At 39.4% G+C, this 19,013-nt stretch overlaps 1 protein-coding gene across 2 annotated transcripts in view; it reads right to left on the reverse strand.

Moving 5' to 3' along the window:
* The window catches only part of ALKBH8 (alkB homolog 8, tRNA methyltransferase), a 61,259-nt gene extending 45,582 nt beyond the window's left edge, over positions 1–15,677 (reverse strand). The window contains exons 1-7 of one of the 2 annotated variants that reach the window (XM_032220030.1): positions 15,640–15,677; positions 12,910–13,097; positions 10,688–10,928; positions 7,975–8,106; positions 6,103–6,198; positions 4,067–4,171; positions 2,514–2,584 (exon numbers count right to left, since the gene is read on the reverse strand). In XM_032220030.1, the coding sequence (XP_032075921.1) occupies positions 2,514–2,584; positions 4,067–4,171; positions 6,103–6,198; positions 7,975–8,106; positions 10,688–10,928; positions 12,910–13,044 (780 nt within the window). In that variant the 5' untranslated portion in view covers positions 13,045–13,097; positions 15,640–15,677. Of the gene's footprint in view, positions 1–2,513; positions 2,585–4,066; positions 4,172–6,102; positions 6,199–7,974; positions 8,107–10,687; positions 10,929–12,909; positions 13,098–15,333 lie in introns of both variants that reach the window. The other variant, XM_032220031.1, reaches the window with a different exon arrangement.
* Between the last annotated feature and the right edge of the window lie 3,336 nt (positions 15,678–19,013).

Consider the following 19,013-nt stretch of genomic DNA (forward strand, 5'->3'; position numbering starts at 1 on the left):
TTGTGAATGCCCCAACACTGGAAGTCTTTAAGAAGATGTTGGATAGCCACTTGTCTGAAATGGTATAGGGTTTCCTGCCTAGGCAGGGGGTTGGATAGAAGACCTCCAAGATCCCTTCCAACTCTGCTATTCTATTCTATTCTATTCTATTCTAGTACAACTGTGCTCTTCGCTCCTGAAGCCAGACCATGGTTAATGTTATCAAAAGCCACTGAAAGGACAAATAGATCAAGAAGGGAGTAAACCACATCACCCCTGTCTCATTCCCCTCAGAGAACATCAAAAAACATAAGCAATGCCGTTTCTGTCCCATATTAGGGCCTGAAACCCAATTGAAAGGGATCTAGATTTCCTCCAGGATCCTTTGAAGCTACAGTGTGAATACCTTCTCAACAACCATCCCCAAAAAGGGAAGGTTGAAGACAGGATAAAATGGGACTTGATAAACCTACTCAACTTAAAGTCAATGCTTGTCTGCAGTGTACCTCATCTTTGAAATAATTCAGATTCTCCTTCTTTTGCACTTCCAGTTTTCTTTCTATACATCAGTTTTTCAGCCTACGTAACTGAAGTAGAAAGACAAGAAGCCAAAAATTTCTGACCAGGTTGAACAAAAGATGAGGGGGAAATACTTCAATGCCAGGAACGTTTTATAAATAACGTATAAAATAGCAGAATAAAATAATTTCTCATTTACAAAGGCTTCTTAGGCATGACTCCCTCCAGGAGCTCTGCTGGCAGCAGAAATACTTCTATGAAATTCTCTTCTGGCATTAAAAATTCAACAGGTAGAGAGGCAGGATGGCTCATGGGTGAAGACAAGAGAAAGCAAAATCCTCCTTCCTCCTTAGGCAACTAATTTTTAAGAACAGCTGGAGTTTTTCCCTCTCAGAAAGGAGCTGTCAGCAAATGTATGAAATAGATATATATTGCCTCAATAGAATACACAATATATACTGTATGCTGGGGCTGCAACTTGCGGAATTCCTAATCTGCTATGGGACTAAGACAACTTAGCAGCTAAGCTAAGAAAACTGTATAGTCTTTGATGTCCTGAAAGCAAAGCCAAGAACTGCAATCTGGGTTTGCTCTCTCATTTCAAACTAAGACAATAAGAATGTTCAGGAAAAGTGCACATTGCCAGCCACTTGATTGTACCCTCCAGTGTATGCTGTTCCGGCCTACATCTTACACCCTGCCACTGTGTATTGGGCTTTATCTGAGGCCCCTCTGTTCAGCCTCCTCTGGTCTCCTTCTAGTGTGGTAGACTCCTGCTTCTATGGATCTGGTGCTTAAGCCCTGTTCCTGTGCTGGTTTAATCAATGCCGCAGGACTGTCTTTTAGTCCAGTCCTTTCCAGACATTGGTAGGATTTCCAAATATAGATTCCATGGATGGATGGATGGATAGATGGATGGATGGATGGATGGGCGGACAGATAGATATGCAAGTATGTATGTATGTATGTATGTATGTATGTATGTATGTATGTATGTATGTATGTATGTTCGTTCCAGCATAACTATGGAGAGCCTCGAGCAATTTCAACCAAACTTGGTACACAGATGACTTACCTTCTGGAAACAAATACTTGGGGGAGACAGGACACCCCTGGTGTATGTGTGTGTCTGTTTTCCAGCATCACTCTGGAACGCCTGGCCCATTAAGGAGACCGAGTGCCGTGTCCTAGAGTGGCAATTGTTTGTGATGTCCTGGGAGAAGGAAGAGCCTGGGCCATTAAGGAGAGTGAGTGCTGCATCATAGAATGGCAATTGTTTGTGATGTCATTTCCTTCGCAGCTTCCTCTGGAAAGCCAGCTGTGATGCTCGCCCTCCAGTCGGTCCAATGGGGAAGCGCCTGATGGATTTGGGGCAAAGTGCCAGGATTGTAGACAGGGTGGGAAAGAGGAGCGCATGGGAGAGGGAAGGGATGATGGGTCCATAGGGGGAAAAAGTAGGGGGGGAAAAGGCCCCTCTCAATGGCTCCCTGTCAGACGAACATTTCAACGTCTATAAATACCCAGGCAACGCTGGGTCATCAACTAGTAACATTATAAGAAGATCCCACTGAAAAGGGGCTAATTTCCATATATATGGGTATCCAAATCCTACTTTAAAAATGCTATTGACTTTAGTAAAAATGATAATGTAATTTTATAGAATAGCTGAAGAAACCATGGTTAAATAAGAAGCATGAAATCATTATCTATCTTCACAGCAGCCTTCCCAAACCTGCCCTTTCCAGATGCGCTGGGGATACAATTTGCAGAAGATATCGCATTGGGAAAGAACGTTCCTAAGTTATTATAAAGGCTCCTACAGTAAACTATTTCTCTAGTTGCCGTGTTCACTCCAGAAAAATCAAACCTAAAAGAAAGTGCCTTTTCAAGAAAAATGTCTTACCTACTGGAAGTACAAGCTCTGCAAAGAACAGGTACAAGATAAAGCGACAAATACAAATTAACATGCTTTTAACTTCTAGAAGAAATATTTGAAAGATTTTTTTTTTAATTACCTCAGCTCCTAAACTTAGAGATATTATTTCATCTTCGAAAGCAGAATGAGTATCAATATGAGGAGGGATTCCTATAACATCAAATAAAAACAGACACATAAAGAATAAGTGAAATCAATCAGCCTTTATTCATAATTAGTCCTACTTTTTAGTGTAGAAAATATACTGCAATTCCCTGCAACCCTCTGATGACATTTATTTGGGGAACAAAGGTACACAAAATGGTGGGAAATAGATCTTATAAAGCAGATGTGGATTTCTCACCCAAACTGGCACATTATTGTGATTATATGGTCATATAGCAATAGCAATAGCATTTAGACTTCCGCTATACCGCTTCATAGGGCTTTTACAGCCCTCTCTAAGTGATTTACAGAGTCAGCATATTGCCCCTAACAATCCACCTCGGAAGGATGGAAGGCTGAGTCAACCTTGAGCCGGTAAGATTTGAACTGCCAAACTGCAGCTAGCAGTCAGCTGAAGTAGCCTGCAGTACCGCACTCTAACCACTGCGCCATCTCGGTATGTTTAGAATACCGTAATGCAGAAGATATGCTTGCTTCATTTTCTTCCTTCTATAAAACGGGTGTCAAACTCGATCGTGTCACATGATGTATCATGACGTATCGCAACTTTTGCCTTTGTGGAGCCGGCATGGGCGTGGCCTGCACGTGACACATCCGCCCCATGGGCCACCAGTTAACAGGCCTGTTCTACAGGGTCACGAACTCTAGCTCGGCAGTAAAGAATGTGCAGGCTTGCAAAAAATATGAAGTCTGATGTCAATGGGCAGCCTAAAAATACAGCATTATAACTGTTCAAATTGGCTGATCTAAACTGATAAATGGTAGCATTGCTATGATCTTATTAATACAGAATACTTGCTTTTATATTACAGTCACGGGTACTTACCGTATTTTTCAGAGTATAAGATGCACCAAGGTTTTGAAGAGGGGGGGAAAAAAGTTTGTGCACTTTGCAAACCTCCCCAAAACAGCCGGTTTTCATGAAAATGGCCTGGTTTTTTCCCCAAAAAGGGCATGAATAGCCCTTAGGAGCTTGTAGTGTGCTGGGGGGGGGGGGGGCAAAAATGAGCAGAAAAGGCTGGTTTTTCATGAAAACAGGCCCATTTTTTGTCAAAAAAGGGCATGGATAGCCTTTAGGAGGCTTGTAGAGTGTTCCTGGGGGCTGGGCAAAATTGAGCAAAAAACAGCCCGTTTTTCGTTCATTTTTGCCCTCCCCAGCACCCAGGAGCTCTCTGAAAGCCTCCTAAAGACTATGAACAGCCATTTTGGTGAAGGGGGAGGCTTCGGGAGGCAAAAAATGTTGTATTCAGTGTATAAGACGCACCCAGATTTTCAGCCTCTTTTTTGAGGGAAAAGAATGCATTTTATACTCCGAAAAATACGGTATCCTTATCCTAAGGACTGCCAATTCTCCTCAGTTTTCTCACATCTCCACACTGAACAATTTTCCCCAATGCTGGATTTACAATACTTGAAAATCTGATCCCAGAAGATCGGGTGAGAATGATATAGAATCCAGGTACATACCTTGTCCAGGTTCATACTGATTTATAGTCAGTTGATCAGGTTTCTGGTTAATGTATTCCATTTTCAGACATTTTGCAAGAATTGGGGTACAAAAATCCGGCAGACCTGATATTTCAAAACAAAGATAAATGTTTGCCTCTTTTTCGTCCCCTTAGAAATTCTTCATAAGAGAGACTATATATAATTTAAAAAAACATGTAATAAAGTTTGAATTGAAAAACAGAATAGATTCCGGTACTATTTGCAGATTTTTATAATGCAGTGGATCAGTGGTTAAAGACGCTGAGCTTGTCAGTTGGAAGGCTGACAGCCCAGGTTCGAGTCCCTAGCACAATGGGGTGAGCTCCCATTACGTGCTCCAGCTGTGCCAACCTAGCAGTTCAAAAGCATGGAAAGGCAAATAAAACGTAACAAGTGCTTTGTGCACCTTTGGTGTGTAGCCATGCTGGCCACATAACCACAGAAATGTCTTCCTCAGCTAAGAAACGGAGATGAGCATCATTCCTTAGCATCGGATATGACTGGATGGGGGAAACTTTTACCTTTACCTTTAAAACATTTAAACTGCTACAATTTCCCCCAAAGCTTCTTGGGAATTGATAAAGTGTGTATTATTTTAAGCAGAGCACTCAAGCTGGGTTAGACCAAACACTGCTCTACCTCTGGATTTTGCTTTCACAATTACCAGATTTTTTAAAAAGCCCATAGTGCTGTTCAACACCTTCTCATTGCTGCTTCCCAGGATAACCATATCCTCCATGAATTTGTACCATCATCATCATCATCATCTCCTTTTAACAACCCCATAATCCTTTGCGGGGTGGAGTCTGGACAACTGAATGGAGCTAGCAGAGTCTTTTAATAGCCAGATGCCCTTCCTGTCACCAATGCAGAGTTTTGTTCAGCAGATATATTCTGTGTGCCCAGAGAGAGAAATAGCTGCCTCTCCCTAGGATCGAACTCACAGCCTCCTGCTTGTGAGGCGAGAGCTCCACCTCTAGGCCACCGCACCACTCCTATCCTCCATGAATTTGTATGATCCCTTGAAATTATGTACTATATAACATTTCTATTCCATAATCTAAAGTTTGGTCAAGAAACATCCTACTTAGATTGACCTCTAACAAGGCATATCCTCGTTAACTTAAATGGGAATTGTGCACACAACCCCTTTTTTAGAATAGAATAACAGAGTTGGAAGGGACCTTGGAGGTCTTCTAGTCTAACCCCCTGCCTAGGCAGGGAATCCTACACCATTTCAGACAAATGGCTATCCAACATCTTCTTAAAAGCTTCCAGTGTTGGGGCATTCACAACTTCTGGAGGCAAGCTGTTCCACTGATTAACTGTTCTCTCAGGAAATTTCTCCTCAGCTCTAAGTTGCTTCTCTCCTTGATTAGTTTCCACCCATTGCTTCTTGTTCTGCTTTGGAGAAGTTTGACTCCCTCTTCTTTGTGGCAACCCCTGAGATATTGGAACACTGCTATCATGTCTCCTCTAGTCCTAGTTTTTTATATGGATTTAAATACAGTAGTTCTTGATTTATGATCAGACTATCCCAGGACTACTTAAAACCCAGATTCAAAGTTCCAATGGCCACCCATGCATACGCACAGACCCAGTCACATTATCACATTGGCAACCGACCCACATTTATGGCCACTTGCAATGCGACGCAGTCACAAGACCACGATTTACAATGTCCTTCCTGAGACTAGCATTTACTTCCTGTTTCCGACAAACAACGCTCATTGTAGACAATGGATTCACTTAACAACTACCACAAAATAGGCCATAAAGCTATGTGGACATGTGGTAACCCCCTTAACAACCAGCACAATTTACAAGCGTAATCCTGGGCTCAATTACAGTCACACACCAAGATCTCTATGTAAGTTTCATGGTAATGATTTGAATGGTATTGTAAAGAAATGCACCCACATTTGTATATATATAATGAAATTATAACTCATTGGTATGAAAATCATTTCACAGAAACAGGAAGGCTGATAAAGAGATTCTGATTAGATACCCACCTCCGGGTAATGGTCTGTCTCGATCAACACTGTTGTTATCATATCGAAATTCGTATCCAAAATGTTTTACCCTCCTATGTTTTAAGCACTTCTGAGCTATGAAATAGAAAGAAAGAAGGGATTAAAAATATAATTCTTAATACAATATTGGTTATGGGTCTGTGTTATAAGCCATGCTTATGAATCAGTGCTCAGTTCAAATCCTGCTTCTGCCATAAGCTCACAATGTAGTCTCAGGAAGATCATGCTTTCCTACTTCCAACATCTGCAAAGAAACTGAACTGATGCTTTGAACATTTGAAAGTATTACACTGGTGGTAAACATTACTATTATAGTAAGGTAAAGGTAAAGGTTCCCCTTGCACATATGTGCTAGTCGTTCCTGACTCTTGGGGGCGGTACTCATCTCTGTTTCAAAGCCGTTTCAAAGCTGAAGAGCCAGTGCTGTCCGAAGATGTCTCCATGGTCATGTGGCCAGCATGACTAAACACCGAAGGTGCATGGAGCACTGTTACCTTCCCACCAAAGTGGTCTCTATTTTTCTACTTGCATTTTTACATGCTTTTGAACCGCTAGGTTGGTAGAAGCTGGGACAAGTAATGGGAGCTCACTCTGTTACGCAGCGCTAGGGATTCGAGCCACTGAATTGTCAACAAGCTCAGCATCTTAGCCACTGAGCCACCCTTGTCTATTATAGTAATAAGCCCAAAAGTGGAATTCTGTGCTGATTGCTCTGTCCTTGGAGCTGTATACTCTCAACACCAGTAAGGGTAACCAATGGCTCTTCAGGTGTTACTTGCAGTTTCCCCCTCTATTGGGTAGGTGAACTAAGACCATTGGCAGCTATAGTTCAGCTGGAGGACTAGAGATTCGTCTTTTCTTATTTCTCCAGCAAAAAGTCTTTCCTTGTCCCCAAGGAACTTTTCTTACACCTGGCCACCTAAGCTGCCTACATGTCAGAACTCTCCAATTGGCTGGGATCAACTATTCCAAATTATTGGCTGCACCTGAAAATCATATTAAAGCAATTTAAATAGATTAGAAAACACTGACTCCACCTCTTTTTCTGGATGGTTTAGATTAGATTAGATTAGAGTAGAGTAGAGTAGGACACACCTACACAAGGAGCCATATTACAACAGAGTAGGAGTAGAGTAGAGTAGAGTAGAGTAGAGTAGGACAGGACTAGGACTAGGACTAGGACTAGGACTAGGACTAGGACTAGGACTAGGACTAGGACTAGGAATAGAATAGAATAGAATAGAATAGAATAGAATAGAATAGAACAGAACAGAACAGAACAGAACAGAACTATTTATTGGCCAAGTGTGATTGGACACACAAGGAATTTGTCTTTGGTGCATATGCTCAGTATACATAAAAAGACAAGATACATTCATCAAGAATCGTAAGATACAACACTTAATGATAGTCATAGGGTATAAATAAGCAATCAGGAAACAATATCAATATATAACATAAGGATACAAGCAACAAAGTCACAGTCCTGCAGTCCTTGGAGAAGGTGGGTGATAGGAATGATGAGAAGATTAATAGTAATAGTAATGCAGCCTTAGTGAATGGTTTGACAGTGTTGAAGCATTTATTTGTTTAGTAGAGTGATGGCGTTTTGGAAAAAACTGTTCTTGTGTCTAGTTTTCTTGGTGTGCAGTGCTCTACAGCATCGTTTTGAAGGTAGGAGTTGAAACAATTTATGTCCAGGATACGAGGGGTCTGTTTAATGCCCAAGTCTGTTTTTTTTTTAATGTAGGGACTTTAGAACAAATCATGTGAATTGATTATGGAGGTATTCTGCTATGCCTAAGTATACATACATACATATATGGCTTACGTACTGTTAGATTAACATACCATGGGGAATGACCTCATCCTCTGTCCAATTAATGTTTTCCAGCAGCATCTTTTCTTCTTCAGGTGAAACCAATTCTTCAATTACTCTCAAACCAGGGGGCAAGACTGGCGGGCTCATTTCTTCCCAAGGAACTAGTAGCATAGGAAATATGGAAAGCATTCATGAAAACATTTGTGTTTTTTAAAAATTCTATGTGAATTAAATAGTAGTATCCCAAACAATTTTGACAGATACTAAAGGTCTCCAGGAAACAAAAATGGTTTCCATTGCTGTGCTACAAAAAATATTCTCCGTTTACGACTCAAAGATGTCATTGCTTTTCTGATCATTCTTTCAAATCACAGTTCTTTACTTGGGGCATTTGTTTCAGACGTGAAGTTAATTGCAATTGTCTCTGTTGCACATAACATTTGTTGATTGTCTGTGGCTAACAGACAACAAATCCCATGAAATAATGCAGGTAGAAAGGAAAAAAAACATCAATTTAGAGCAAAATTATAACATTAACAAAGCCCAAGGTGAGCATTGCAAGCCAACACATCTGCAGGAGAAAAGTTAAGAAAGCTGGCCAAAGTTAATTTTCATTCCTTCACTGTTGATTGTGAAGAAAATCTATGATCTGCTTAGCAGAAAATCTGATGATAAAATGGCCCTTAGAAGTGTTCATGGTAAAAAACATGGTAGATTTATAAAAAGGTTAAGGTATTCTAGACACAAATATGATGGATTATGTAAAATGCTCTCTCTCTCAAAAAAAAATTCCACCTATTCTTTGTTATGTATAATTACTGACTCTATAGCTGTAGAGATCAACTTGACTTTGCATTTGATAACTGCAGCTAGATTGTTGGTGGCGCAATATTGGAAGAAATAAGATTTGTTTACTAGTTAGGAATGGATATTGAAGATCACAAACTTAGCAGAGACGGTTAAAATAGTTGCATATCTCAAGGATAACTCAAATGAGAAATATAAACCAGACTGGGAAAAATGGACTGACTATATTCAAAATAAATATGGGTCTAGGAAATTTCAGATAGTTTATGACTAAGATCAGAAACGATACAAATTATTTATAGTTAGCCTAGCAAGGAGGAGCTAATATGAATTCAAAGATGTTATTAACTTTCTACGTTTTCTCTTAAGTATATCTTAAACTGTTTTTGTTAAAGATTTATACCTTGTATTGGTTCTGGGAAGTCAGGGTGGGGGAAGGTTAGGGGCTTGGGGGGAGGGTGGGAGGGAGTGGAGTTTACTAAGCTGGAGGAGGGATGTTGGATGATTGTACATGTATACTGTTATTTTTTTCTTTTTTAAGTATATTGAAATGGAATTATAAATACCATCAACACAAAAGGGATTTTGCTCAGATGTCGAAACACATTAAGTGAATCAGAGGAAGAGTGGGAAGTAGAGAAGAGAAGAAAGATAGGAAGAGAGGGATAGGAGGGAGGGTGAAGGGGAAAGATGAGGTGTATAAGGAGGAGTGGTAAAGGGAGAGAAGAGAAGGAGAAAGGAAGGGGAAGTAGAGTAGAAAAATGATGGAGGGAAGTCAGGATATAGAAGAGTTGGAAGTAGAGGAGAGCAGAAGATAGGAAGAGAGGGATAGGAGAGAGGGTGAAGGGGGAAGATGAGGTGTATAAGGAGGAGTGGTAAGGGGAGAGAGTAGAAAGAGAAAGGAAGAGGAAATAAAGTAGTATGGAAGCGGAAATACACCAACGAAAGGAAGAGTGGGAAGCAGAAGGGAGAAGAAAAGTGGGAAGGGAGGGATAGGAGAGAGGGTAAGGGGGGGGGATGCGGAGGTTGAGGATAAGGAGGAGTGGAATGTAGAGAGAGAAGGAGAAAGGAAGGGGAAATAGAGTAGGAAAGGAAGAGGGAGGGAAGATAGGAAACAAGAGAGAGGTAGAAGAAAGAGGTGTAGGGAGAGTAGAAGGGCTAATAATGGGTGTTAATCTTTTTGGGGCGTTGAGGACAAGAGGAACTGATGTAATTACTATTTAATACTATATGATATTGGCTATGTATAGTATACATGTGATTGTATGTTATGAAATTTAAATAAAAATATGTTCAAAAATGAAAAAAAAAAAGTGTTCATGTTGCACTCAAATACAGCTCAAAGCAGGATTGTTCCTTCTAGGGATTATTAAGGTAAAATATACGAAAGAGATAAAATATTTAATTTTGCACATAATTACAGCAGCAAGACCAGCACTTGCACAATGCTGAAAAGTGATGCCATGCTGACAGCCTTTTTGATAATCCAAAAGATTCTTGATTGCGCAGAGATGGATAAACTCACAGTGGAGTTAAGGGACAAGGAAGACTCAGATTATTATACAGTTTGGGAAAACTGTTATCAATGCATAAATAATAGGAACATGAAATGTATAGCTTAGAAACATAGATGTATAGATACAGGAATAATTAGGAATGTATAAAATGTATTTGAATAACAAATGGTTATGTTAGTACTGTCAAAAAGGATCATAACTTATACAAAATTATTTTTAAAGGTATTTGTATTTTAATATTTTAAATTTTCAATAAAGGTTTTCTTTCTAAAAAAAAAAGAAGTGTTCATGTTGGCTCCATCAGGCCAATTTTTCAAAATTGATCCATGCCTCTCTGAGCTTCATGAGGTAGGAACTGAGTTCTCTAGCAGTATGTTGAGGAAAAACAGAGTAGAAAAACTAGCTTCTTCAATAATACCTTTTTCTACATAGTTGAAGTACAGAACAACCTTTTGGCTGGAGTTGTCTAATATTAGTTCCTTTCCATTGAGGGAGTCATAGGCTTGCTTGGAGTCAGCTGTCCTTCCATATTGCACAAATGAATAGGGTTTATTTGGAGGCATTAAGAGGCTTTCTACTTGTCCACATTCTTCTACTACAGAGTGCAACTGGCATCTACCAACACCGTTACCCAGACCTCCATTGGCAATAACCAGACTCTAATGAAGGAGAGAACAAAAGAGACATCAATAATTAACACTGCCTTGTTCATCTGGAAATAGCATTCTGTATACACAGTAATTAAAAATGAAAAAGAGACCATTGTCCTAGAACTTCTGTTTTGATCAATTCTAAATATCTATATAAAATCTTCGGATTTGAAGTAACATTGTGCTACAATTAATATTCATGCACTCAATATTACATTATTTCAGTTACTGGCCTTCTTCATGGAGAACATTATGACAATATGGTTTCTTGGTTTCTGGCTTCTAAATTTGTATCCCACTTTTCTTCAAGAGAGCCGAGGTGGCGCAGTGGTTAGAGTGCAGCACTGCAGGCTACTTCAGCTGACTGCAGTTCTGCAGTTCGGCTGTTCAAATCTCACCGGCTCAGGGTTGACTCAGCCTTCCATCCTTCCGAGGTGGGTAAAATGAGGACCCGGATTGTTGGGGGCAATATGCTGACTCTGTAAACCGCTTAGAGAGGGCTGAAAGCCCTATGAAGCGGTATATAAGTCTAACTGCTATTGCTATTGCTATTCAAGAGCCTAAGGAAGGATGTACAATTTTTCCCCACAAAAACCACCCTAGAATATATATTTGCTTGAGAGGGAATCATTTCAAATCAGCCAAAGTCAGCCAATGGCCTCTGGTCCAAAACCACTATACCACAGGTGGCACACGGAGTCCTCACTGTGGACACGCGAGCTGTCACCCCACTGTGTATGCGCGCACACCTCCAACCGCCCAACTGATTTTCAGATCTCTGCCGCATATGCAGGAGGTGCGTGTGCATGCACGGAGAGGGGGTGCCCCTGTGGGGCACTGTTGGTCCCAGGAGGCTTCAGGAGGCATACTAGGCCCAAAACAAGGCACGGGGGCCGCACGCACATGCATGGGGAGAGGTTGCACATGCATGCACAGAGGGGGCAGGGTATCACGAGTGCATTGCATTATGGGTGTGGGCACGTACACATGCTATCGCGCACGCACATGTGCTTTCGGCACAAGAGGACAAAAAGGTTAGCCATCACTGCACTATACCATACTGGTTCTCAGACAGTGATTTATTGATTCATGCAATAAAGCCTAGTGTTCTGTGCAAACAAGACCATCACACTTGTTCAATTAAAAAGCATGGCTTAGGATATGCATCAATTTGAACTATCAACTGGATCACATATCAACATGTAAGCCATAGTTTGTTGGATAAATCACCATAGGCTAGGAGGATGGACTTGTTTACAGTGGTGATGGGCACCGAAAGGCCTTAAGAATCAGACTAGAAAAATAATACTGGAGATTTACCATGTTTGATAAGAGTTGATATCAAGATAATGGCTCATAGTCAATTAAAACCATGCTCCAATCTTGGTTCATGCAATTCGTGACCCGTCAAAAGGGCGAACGACAAAACTGCGCTCAACTAAACCGCGTCGCTGATGTCATCAACGCGGCGACAACAGCCAGCGCATCGAAAGGACGCTTTAAATAGCGCATTGAAAGAAAGCCGATTCAACTTAAGGTAAGGGTTAGGTTTAGGGTTAGCTTTAGGGTTAGGTTTAGGGTTAGGTTAAGGGTTAGGGTTAGGTTAAGGGTTAGGGTTAGGTTTAGGGTTAGGTTAAGGGTTAGGTTTAGGATTAGGTTTAGGGGGGTTAGGTTTAGGTTTAGGGGTTAAGTTTAGGTTTAGGGTTTACAGCGTGCTTCTGTCTCCGCGCTGTTGTCGCCCTGTTGATGACGTCAGCGATGCGGTTTAGTCAGGCACGGTTTAGTCGGGCGCGGTTTTGTCCTTCGCCCTTTTGTCGGTGAACCATGCAATTTACTAAGAAGTACAGTAATGTGATTTGTTGAGTTTTGGTTTAGGATGCTATACAAAACTAGACGGCTATGCTTTAATCCTATTTTGTGTAAAATCATGAGCTATGCTTAATACAATATGTGAATACACACTCTCATAAAAAGTACAGTTTCTAATCACCTTAGTAGGGTATGATACACATTCAATGCCCTCATGCTTTAGTAAGGTGTATCTGGCTTTCATCTGTTTTTGCCGCAACTTCTTTTCTGATTTGCTTATTTTCTTGTTCTGCAGAGTGATGTCATCTAGTTCCATACTGAAAGGAACAAGTAGGAATTTAACAGAAGAAAGTGTCAAAAATGGGATTCCTGTAAAAAAAACAAAATATGAAACAGCATAGAAAAAAACAGAATTCCAATTTCTATTTTTACTGAAAACTCAGTGGGCGAACTATACCATGAACACAAGTTTCCATATACTGTAATACCAGTTTTGATTTACAAACAGCTAACTTATTTTGGGATCAGATTAGCTTAAGAGCTACCTTTTTTCACCTGAAGCAGAATTTGTAATCATCAGAATATGTATATGAGGGCCCCACTCAAGACATAGATTATAGCCAAGACACCTAAACAATAAGAGGTCCTTGGTGCTCTCTAAAATCCAAATGAAAATCTCATTTCAACCCTGAACTACAATTATTCACCTTTATTGGTAACACCTAAACAATTCTGTAAGATCAAACAGACCAGGAATCTACCTGGAAAAATGAAGCAGGTTGGACCATGGCTAATTATGAAGAGTCAAGTAGAGTTTTATCTGCTTAGCATTACAATGGAAGACCCCTGGAAATCCTACAGTTATCTTCTAGATTGGAAAATATAAAAATCATCCCAGAACATAATGGCAAGTGATTGTATTGTTTTCAAGAAAACAAAGTGATTTGTTCCTGAAGTAACTAGAAATCAAAGCTGATTCAAATATGTTACCTTCTTACAAGATTCACCACTGCTTAGGTTTCATATTTAAAAATAATAGCATACTTTTTAGATTGTTATAAGGATTGATGTGCACATACATGTATTATAAATTAGTATTATTAAGGAATTTTACACCTTAGGATTTATTGCAACTGAATATATTCTGCAACAAACTAACTCTTTTCTCTTTGGGAGTCTTTCAAGGTTGAAGCAGCAGAGTACATAAAACATACAAAAATATATGCTTACAAATGTATTAAAAGAAACTAAAATATTAGCTTTGAACAACTTTTTTTGCAGATGAATTAAAATGCCAGTTCCTTGCTTTCTCCCTGATCACAAATTATGAAAGCTCAATAAATCATGCAAAGAATCAAATCAATTTAATTTATGCAATGTGTTCTGAATGCAAAATCAATTTTTGTTATAGAAATATTTAGGTTAGCTCCTTTTATGCCATTTCTAATAAAATTGATGTTTTATAATAAAATAGGTCATTTACTTGTGAGAAAGACTCACTGAACATATAATTTGAAACAAAACAAATATGTATATGGTTAGGCTTCATACTAGGAAAATAACTTTTTTTTCTTCAAAGCACTTTAAAAGACTGTTTTTGTGTACCAGCAGATGGTGCAATGCCACTATTTATCATTTCTCACCTAACCATTTTCAATTTCATTTATGCACATGTTTAGTTTCGAGACTACAGATAATAGTTAAAGATAAATACAGCTTTGCTGTAAGCAACAATTCAAGCTTTATTTTTTATATAGAAACATAACACAAACATATAACATAGCACTATCGTTTTCCTGTAGCAGGTCTGGAACAGAACAAAACAGTGAAGAGGAAATTAACAATTGGAAAGCACAAACAATTTAGTATAAACACAGCCTTTTGTTAACTTTTATCAGATTTTTAAAAACTTATTTTCAATGTGGCGAGAGCAAATATTGGTTATAAAATTTATTTACTGATCCCTTTTCCCATAGGGTTGAAAAATACAGCTTGCATTCTTTTACATCTGGATTAAGAGTGTTATTTGTGTATATTGAACAAAATATTTTAAATTTATAGTACCTGCTGCTCCTAAATAACATTTTAATCAAAGAATGCCACTGTTGAATTTCAGGATTTTTTTCTCCTGGGGAAAAGACCAACTCTTTGTATATCATATCAGTAACATATTTACAGTGAGGGAAAGAAATGGAGACTTCTGCTACTGTTGATTAACTAGATCTTTAGGGAGACATGATTAGGATCAGGCTAAAGGAAGTCAAGCAGAATATAACTTTTATATATTATTAAAAACAGCCTGCTGAAATAATACCTGGCAACAAAGAGCCTTTTAGGAATTTTTCAGTCCTTTCCCATCAAACATCATATATTTTGATTTAGGCACCACCTAACTTTTCAATTAGTGGACATGGTGACTCAGTGGCTAAGACTTGTCAATCAGAAGGTTGGCAATTCAGCGGTTCGAATCCCTAGCGCTGTGTAATGGAGGGAGTTCCCATTACTTGTCCCAGCTTCTGCCAACCTAGCAGTTCACAAGCATGTAAAAATGCAAATAGAAAAATAGGGACCATCTTTGGGGGGGAAGTAACAGCATTCCACGCACCTTAAGCATTTAGTCATGCCAGCCACATGACCACGGAGACGTTTTCAACCACACCAGATCACATGAGCTAAGAAATGTGGACAGATATCTGGAGGACCTGCTTTGGCCATGAAAATTATTTCTATTTCCAGTAAATGAAATGCAACGTGTATTGTGCAAAAGCTCCGATGCAAATAGAGGCTTTAAGTCAGAGACTGAAATCTCCCTAGACTAAAATAATTCTACCCCCTTCCCTTGCAAAAAGTAACTTTTCTCAGTTATTTTTAAATATTCAAGAAGGAGCACAACGGATAACTATCCCCTTACCTAGCAGAAGGCAACCATGTTGGAGGGCAGAACTACAATTCCCATGAACCTCGTTGTCTACATTTCCCATCATGCTTATGGATGCTCAGCTATTTAACCCCTTAGTGGAAGTTCTCATAAAGCTTTATACTGTACAATACACATTGCATTCCCGAATTTTAAAACGTATTAATACTGGTTTCTTTTCCATGGATTTACAATAGAGTTTTAATAGAGAAAAATAAGATATTACCCTTCCTTAAACTTCTCCTGTATATCAATTTTTAAGTTACGATCAAAATATTGATTTTAATTGATTATGTGCCATAATCAATTAAATTGATTTCACTGGTGGAGACCTAGCAAAAAAAACTAAAAGCAATACAAAAGGAAAAATGTTTCCTGTTTTGCATTTGAGCATCCAAGAAGGGGCAGGAAAGGAGAAAGGGAAAGGGGAAAGACAAAGAAAAAGAAGGAAAGATGGGAAAAGAGAAAGGAAGGAAAAAGAAGGAAAGAGGAAAAGGAAGAAGAAAGGAGAATGAAGTGGGAGGGAAGGAAGGAAGGGTTTAGCATGTTTATCATTTGGCCACCAGCAGCCCTGCTCGGGTTGATGAGTTCCCCTCCCCTCTCGACTTGTATTGCTGTATGACTCTTGTGTATTTTAATTACGTGTATTGTGTTTGTATCCCCTTTTCCCCTTTTGAGTTGTTCGCCGCCCTGAGTCCTTCCCGGAGAAGGGCGGCATACAAATGAACTAAATCTTAAATCTTAAATCTTCCTCCTGACCTCTCCTGGTTGTCTCCCATCCTATCGTTGAGGATGCTTTGGTTACAAAGCTGGGTCTCCTTGTGTGGAGAGGGAATGGACCTCCCTCTAACTCACACACTTTGCCCTCCCACACACACCATGAGCAACCTGGCCAAGGGGAGCGAGAACAACAACAGCAGCCTTGAGGAGGAGATAAGTGCAACTGGGCACCCCTCAAGGAACTGGGCTGGGTTGGGTTGTGGGGTCCTGGTGCTCTGAGAGCTTAAGTGCTGGGCTGGACACTTGCCCTCTGCTGCCTAGAGCTCTGGACAGCCTGCACCGCCGTCCGGGGGACCTCCACGTGGTCTAAGAGGGACGGCAAGACTCCTTGGAGGACAAGGGATTGGTGTTCTTCCTCGTCTCGCCTTCCTCCGCTGGAGACAATGGATACCCCCCCAGCCCCATCTGGACCACCACAAGTGCCCCTAGTATGAGTGACATCAAGCTGGCCATGGCATCCCTAGCCATGCCCACCTGGCAAAACACAACCCTGATGCAACCCTCAATGAAATCAAGTTTGACACCCCTGCTCTACTACATCTATTGCTCATCTTATTTTTTCCAGCTCATATAACCATAATTTAATAAACACTGCCAACCTCTTGCCTATGTGTAGCAATAAAACTATGAACACACTAGCTACCACATCCCACATCATACCCAAACTGTGGATGTTGCTATAGAACAGAGTTTATCTCCAATTAAAATTAAAATCACAGAACTGGAAAGTCCCTAAGTCCAAATCAGTGTAGGAATGCTAATGAAAGCATCCCTGAAGAGATGGATGTTCAGCTTGAATTTAATCACATCTAGTGTTCAGATGTCAGGTTTTGGAAATGAAATTGCATATTTCCACAGCAAAGAAATAAAATTATTTTGTTAGATAACTCCATTGCTGAGCCAGCTGTTTTTAATTCCTCCTAGCCTGAGGTTTGTATCTCTGTTTTTATATTTACTGTTAGGTTTTTATACACAGTCAATCTATATTTTTCTGCATTGCCCAGACTCACTTTCAGTGAGATGGGAAATTATATAAATTTGATATGGATGGATGGATGGATTTCCTAAACTAAAACTAAATGAAACATTTAACAACTTTTTTTTAACATTTAGCACTTTATTCCTACAGCACTGTAAGAATGTTTACCCATTTAATAGGGCTGTATTACTATTATCCTTCTCATCTTTCCTATTATCTTCTCTTATTGGTATCTTATTATTACATTATTTTGCTGTTTGTATGTACACTGAGAACTTATGGACCAGAGACAAATTCCTCGTGTGTCTGATCACACTTAGTCAATAAAGAATTTTTTAGAACTAAATGAGATCAGTTATTCTGACATTTAACAAGAGAACAACACCACCTATCCTATTTGCTGTGTGGCTTAAAAATATCAGCATGGAAATTTGAGCCATTATAATTTTCTGCTACGGTAAATCTATTGGTTCGTAAGGTGCCCAAAATTCTTTCCATATGGGTAGCTGCTCTGTTTATTGCAATGCAGCTACCCATATGGAAAGCCCATTTAGCATCTGATGGATTAGAAACGTTCCCTTCTTATCCTGAACTAGGCAGCAAGAACAAGCAAACTTCTTAAGAACATTGTTATCAGTAGTTCCTCATTTCCAATGTCTATTGATTATTGAAAAGAGTATGGTAAATAAAATGAATCTGAATACTTAATTTAAAAAAGCAAATTCTATTCAAAAAAGCTGTAACAGAGCTAATGGGGTACTTCTACAATTGGAATAACAGTTCCAAGATAACAGTTGTTCAAAAGGAACTGAAATAATAGAAAGGAAGAAGAAATTACACTGTGTGTTAAAAATACTCATTCCTGCTCAGAAATTTAAGTGAATAAACTTGGCAATGCAATAGACGGACAGAGGTGAAAGGAGAACCAAGACCCACAGTATATTCAGATAACAGAGAACTATAGATCTGTGTCAGGTAAACAAAGAGTGAGCGTGATATATCAAAAGACTAGGATGAAAAATAACAATGAAATTGCCATATATAAATGTGAACTTCTTAATGTGGGGGTGGGAGTCAAAATGTATAGATACAGGATGGTGCTATCCCACTTTCATGTAAAGAAGGTCTTGGAATTGTGGCCAATCTGTGTGACTAATATGTGTCAAAAATGATATCCCTGCATAAACGGAATTATTCATTTTAGGCTGCATTGAGTTATGACCCCAAACCAGAAATAATTATGCAGAACTCCACTATATCTTGCATTATTCAGATCCTATCTTGAATACACTGAGTAGTTTTGGGCATTATATTTTAGGGATGAGTGAACACTGCCAGAAAAGCAAACTATGATTAGAAGTCTGAACAAACAATATGGGGATACTACTGAATTTTAAACTCAAGGGAGTTCAAGGCTCTTTTTTTTTCTATGAACCACAAAACCTGTTTTAGCCTCGTAAGAATGTTCTAAAATAGTCTATTTATATATGTGTATACAATAGCAATGTTTACAGCATATTCTTCTCCATCAAAACTTTGCATTAAAGCAATGTGATTGCAAAAACAGTTGAATTCCCTGCATGATTTGCCTCAGATGATCTATTTTAAA

This window comes from Thamnophis elegans, chromosome 6, assembly GCF_009769535.1.
Source record: "Thamnophis elegans isolate rThaEle1 chromosome 6, rThaEle1.pri, whole genome shotgun sequence".
Classification (NCBI taxonomy): domain Eukaryota; kingdom Metazoa; phylum Chordata; class Lepidosauria; order Squamata; family Colubridae; genus Thamnophis; species Thamnophis elegans.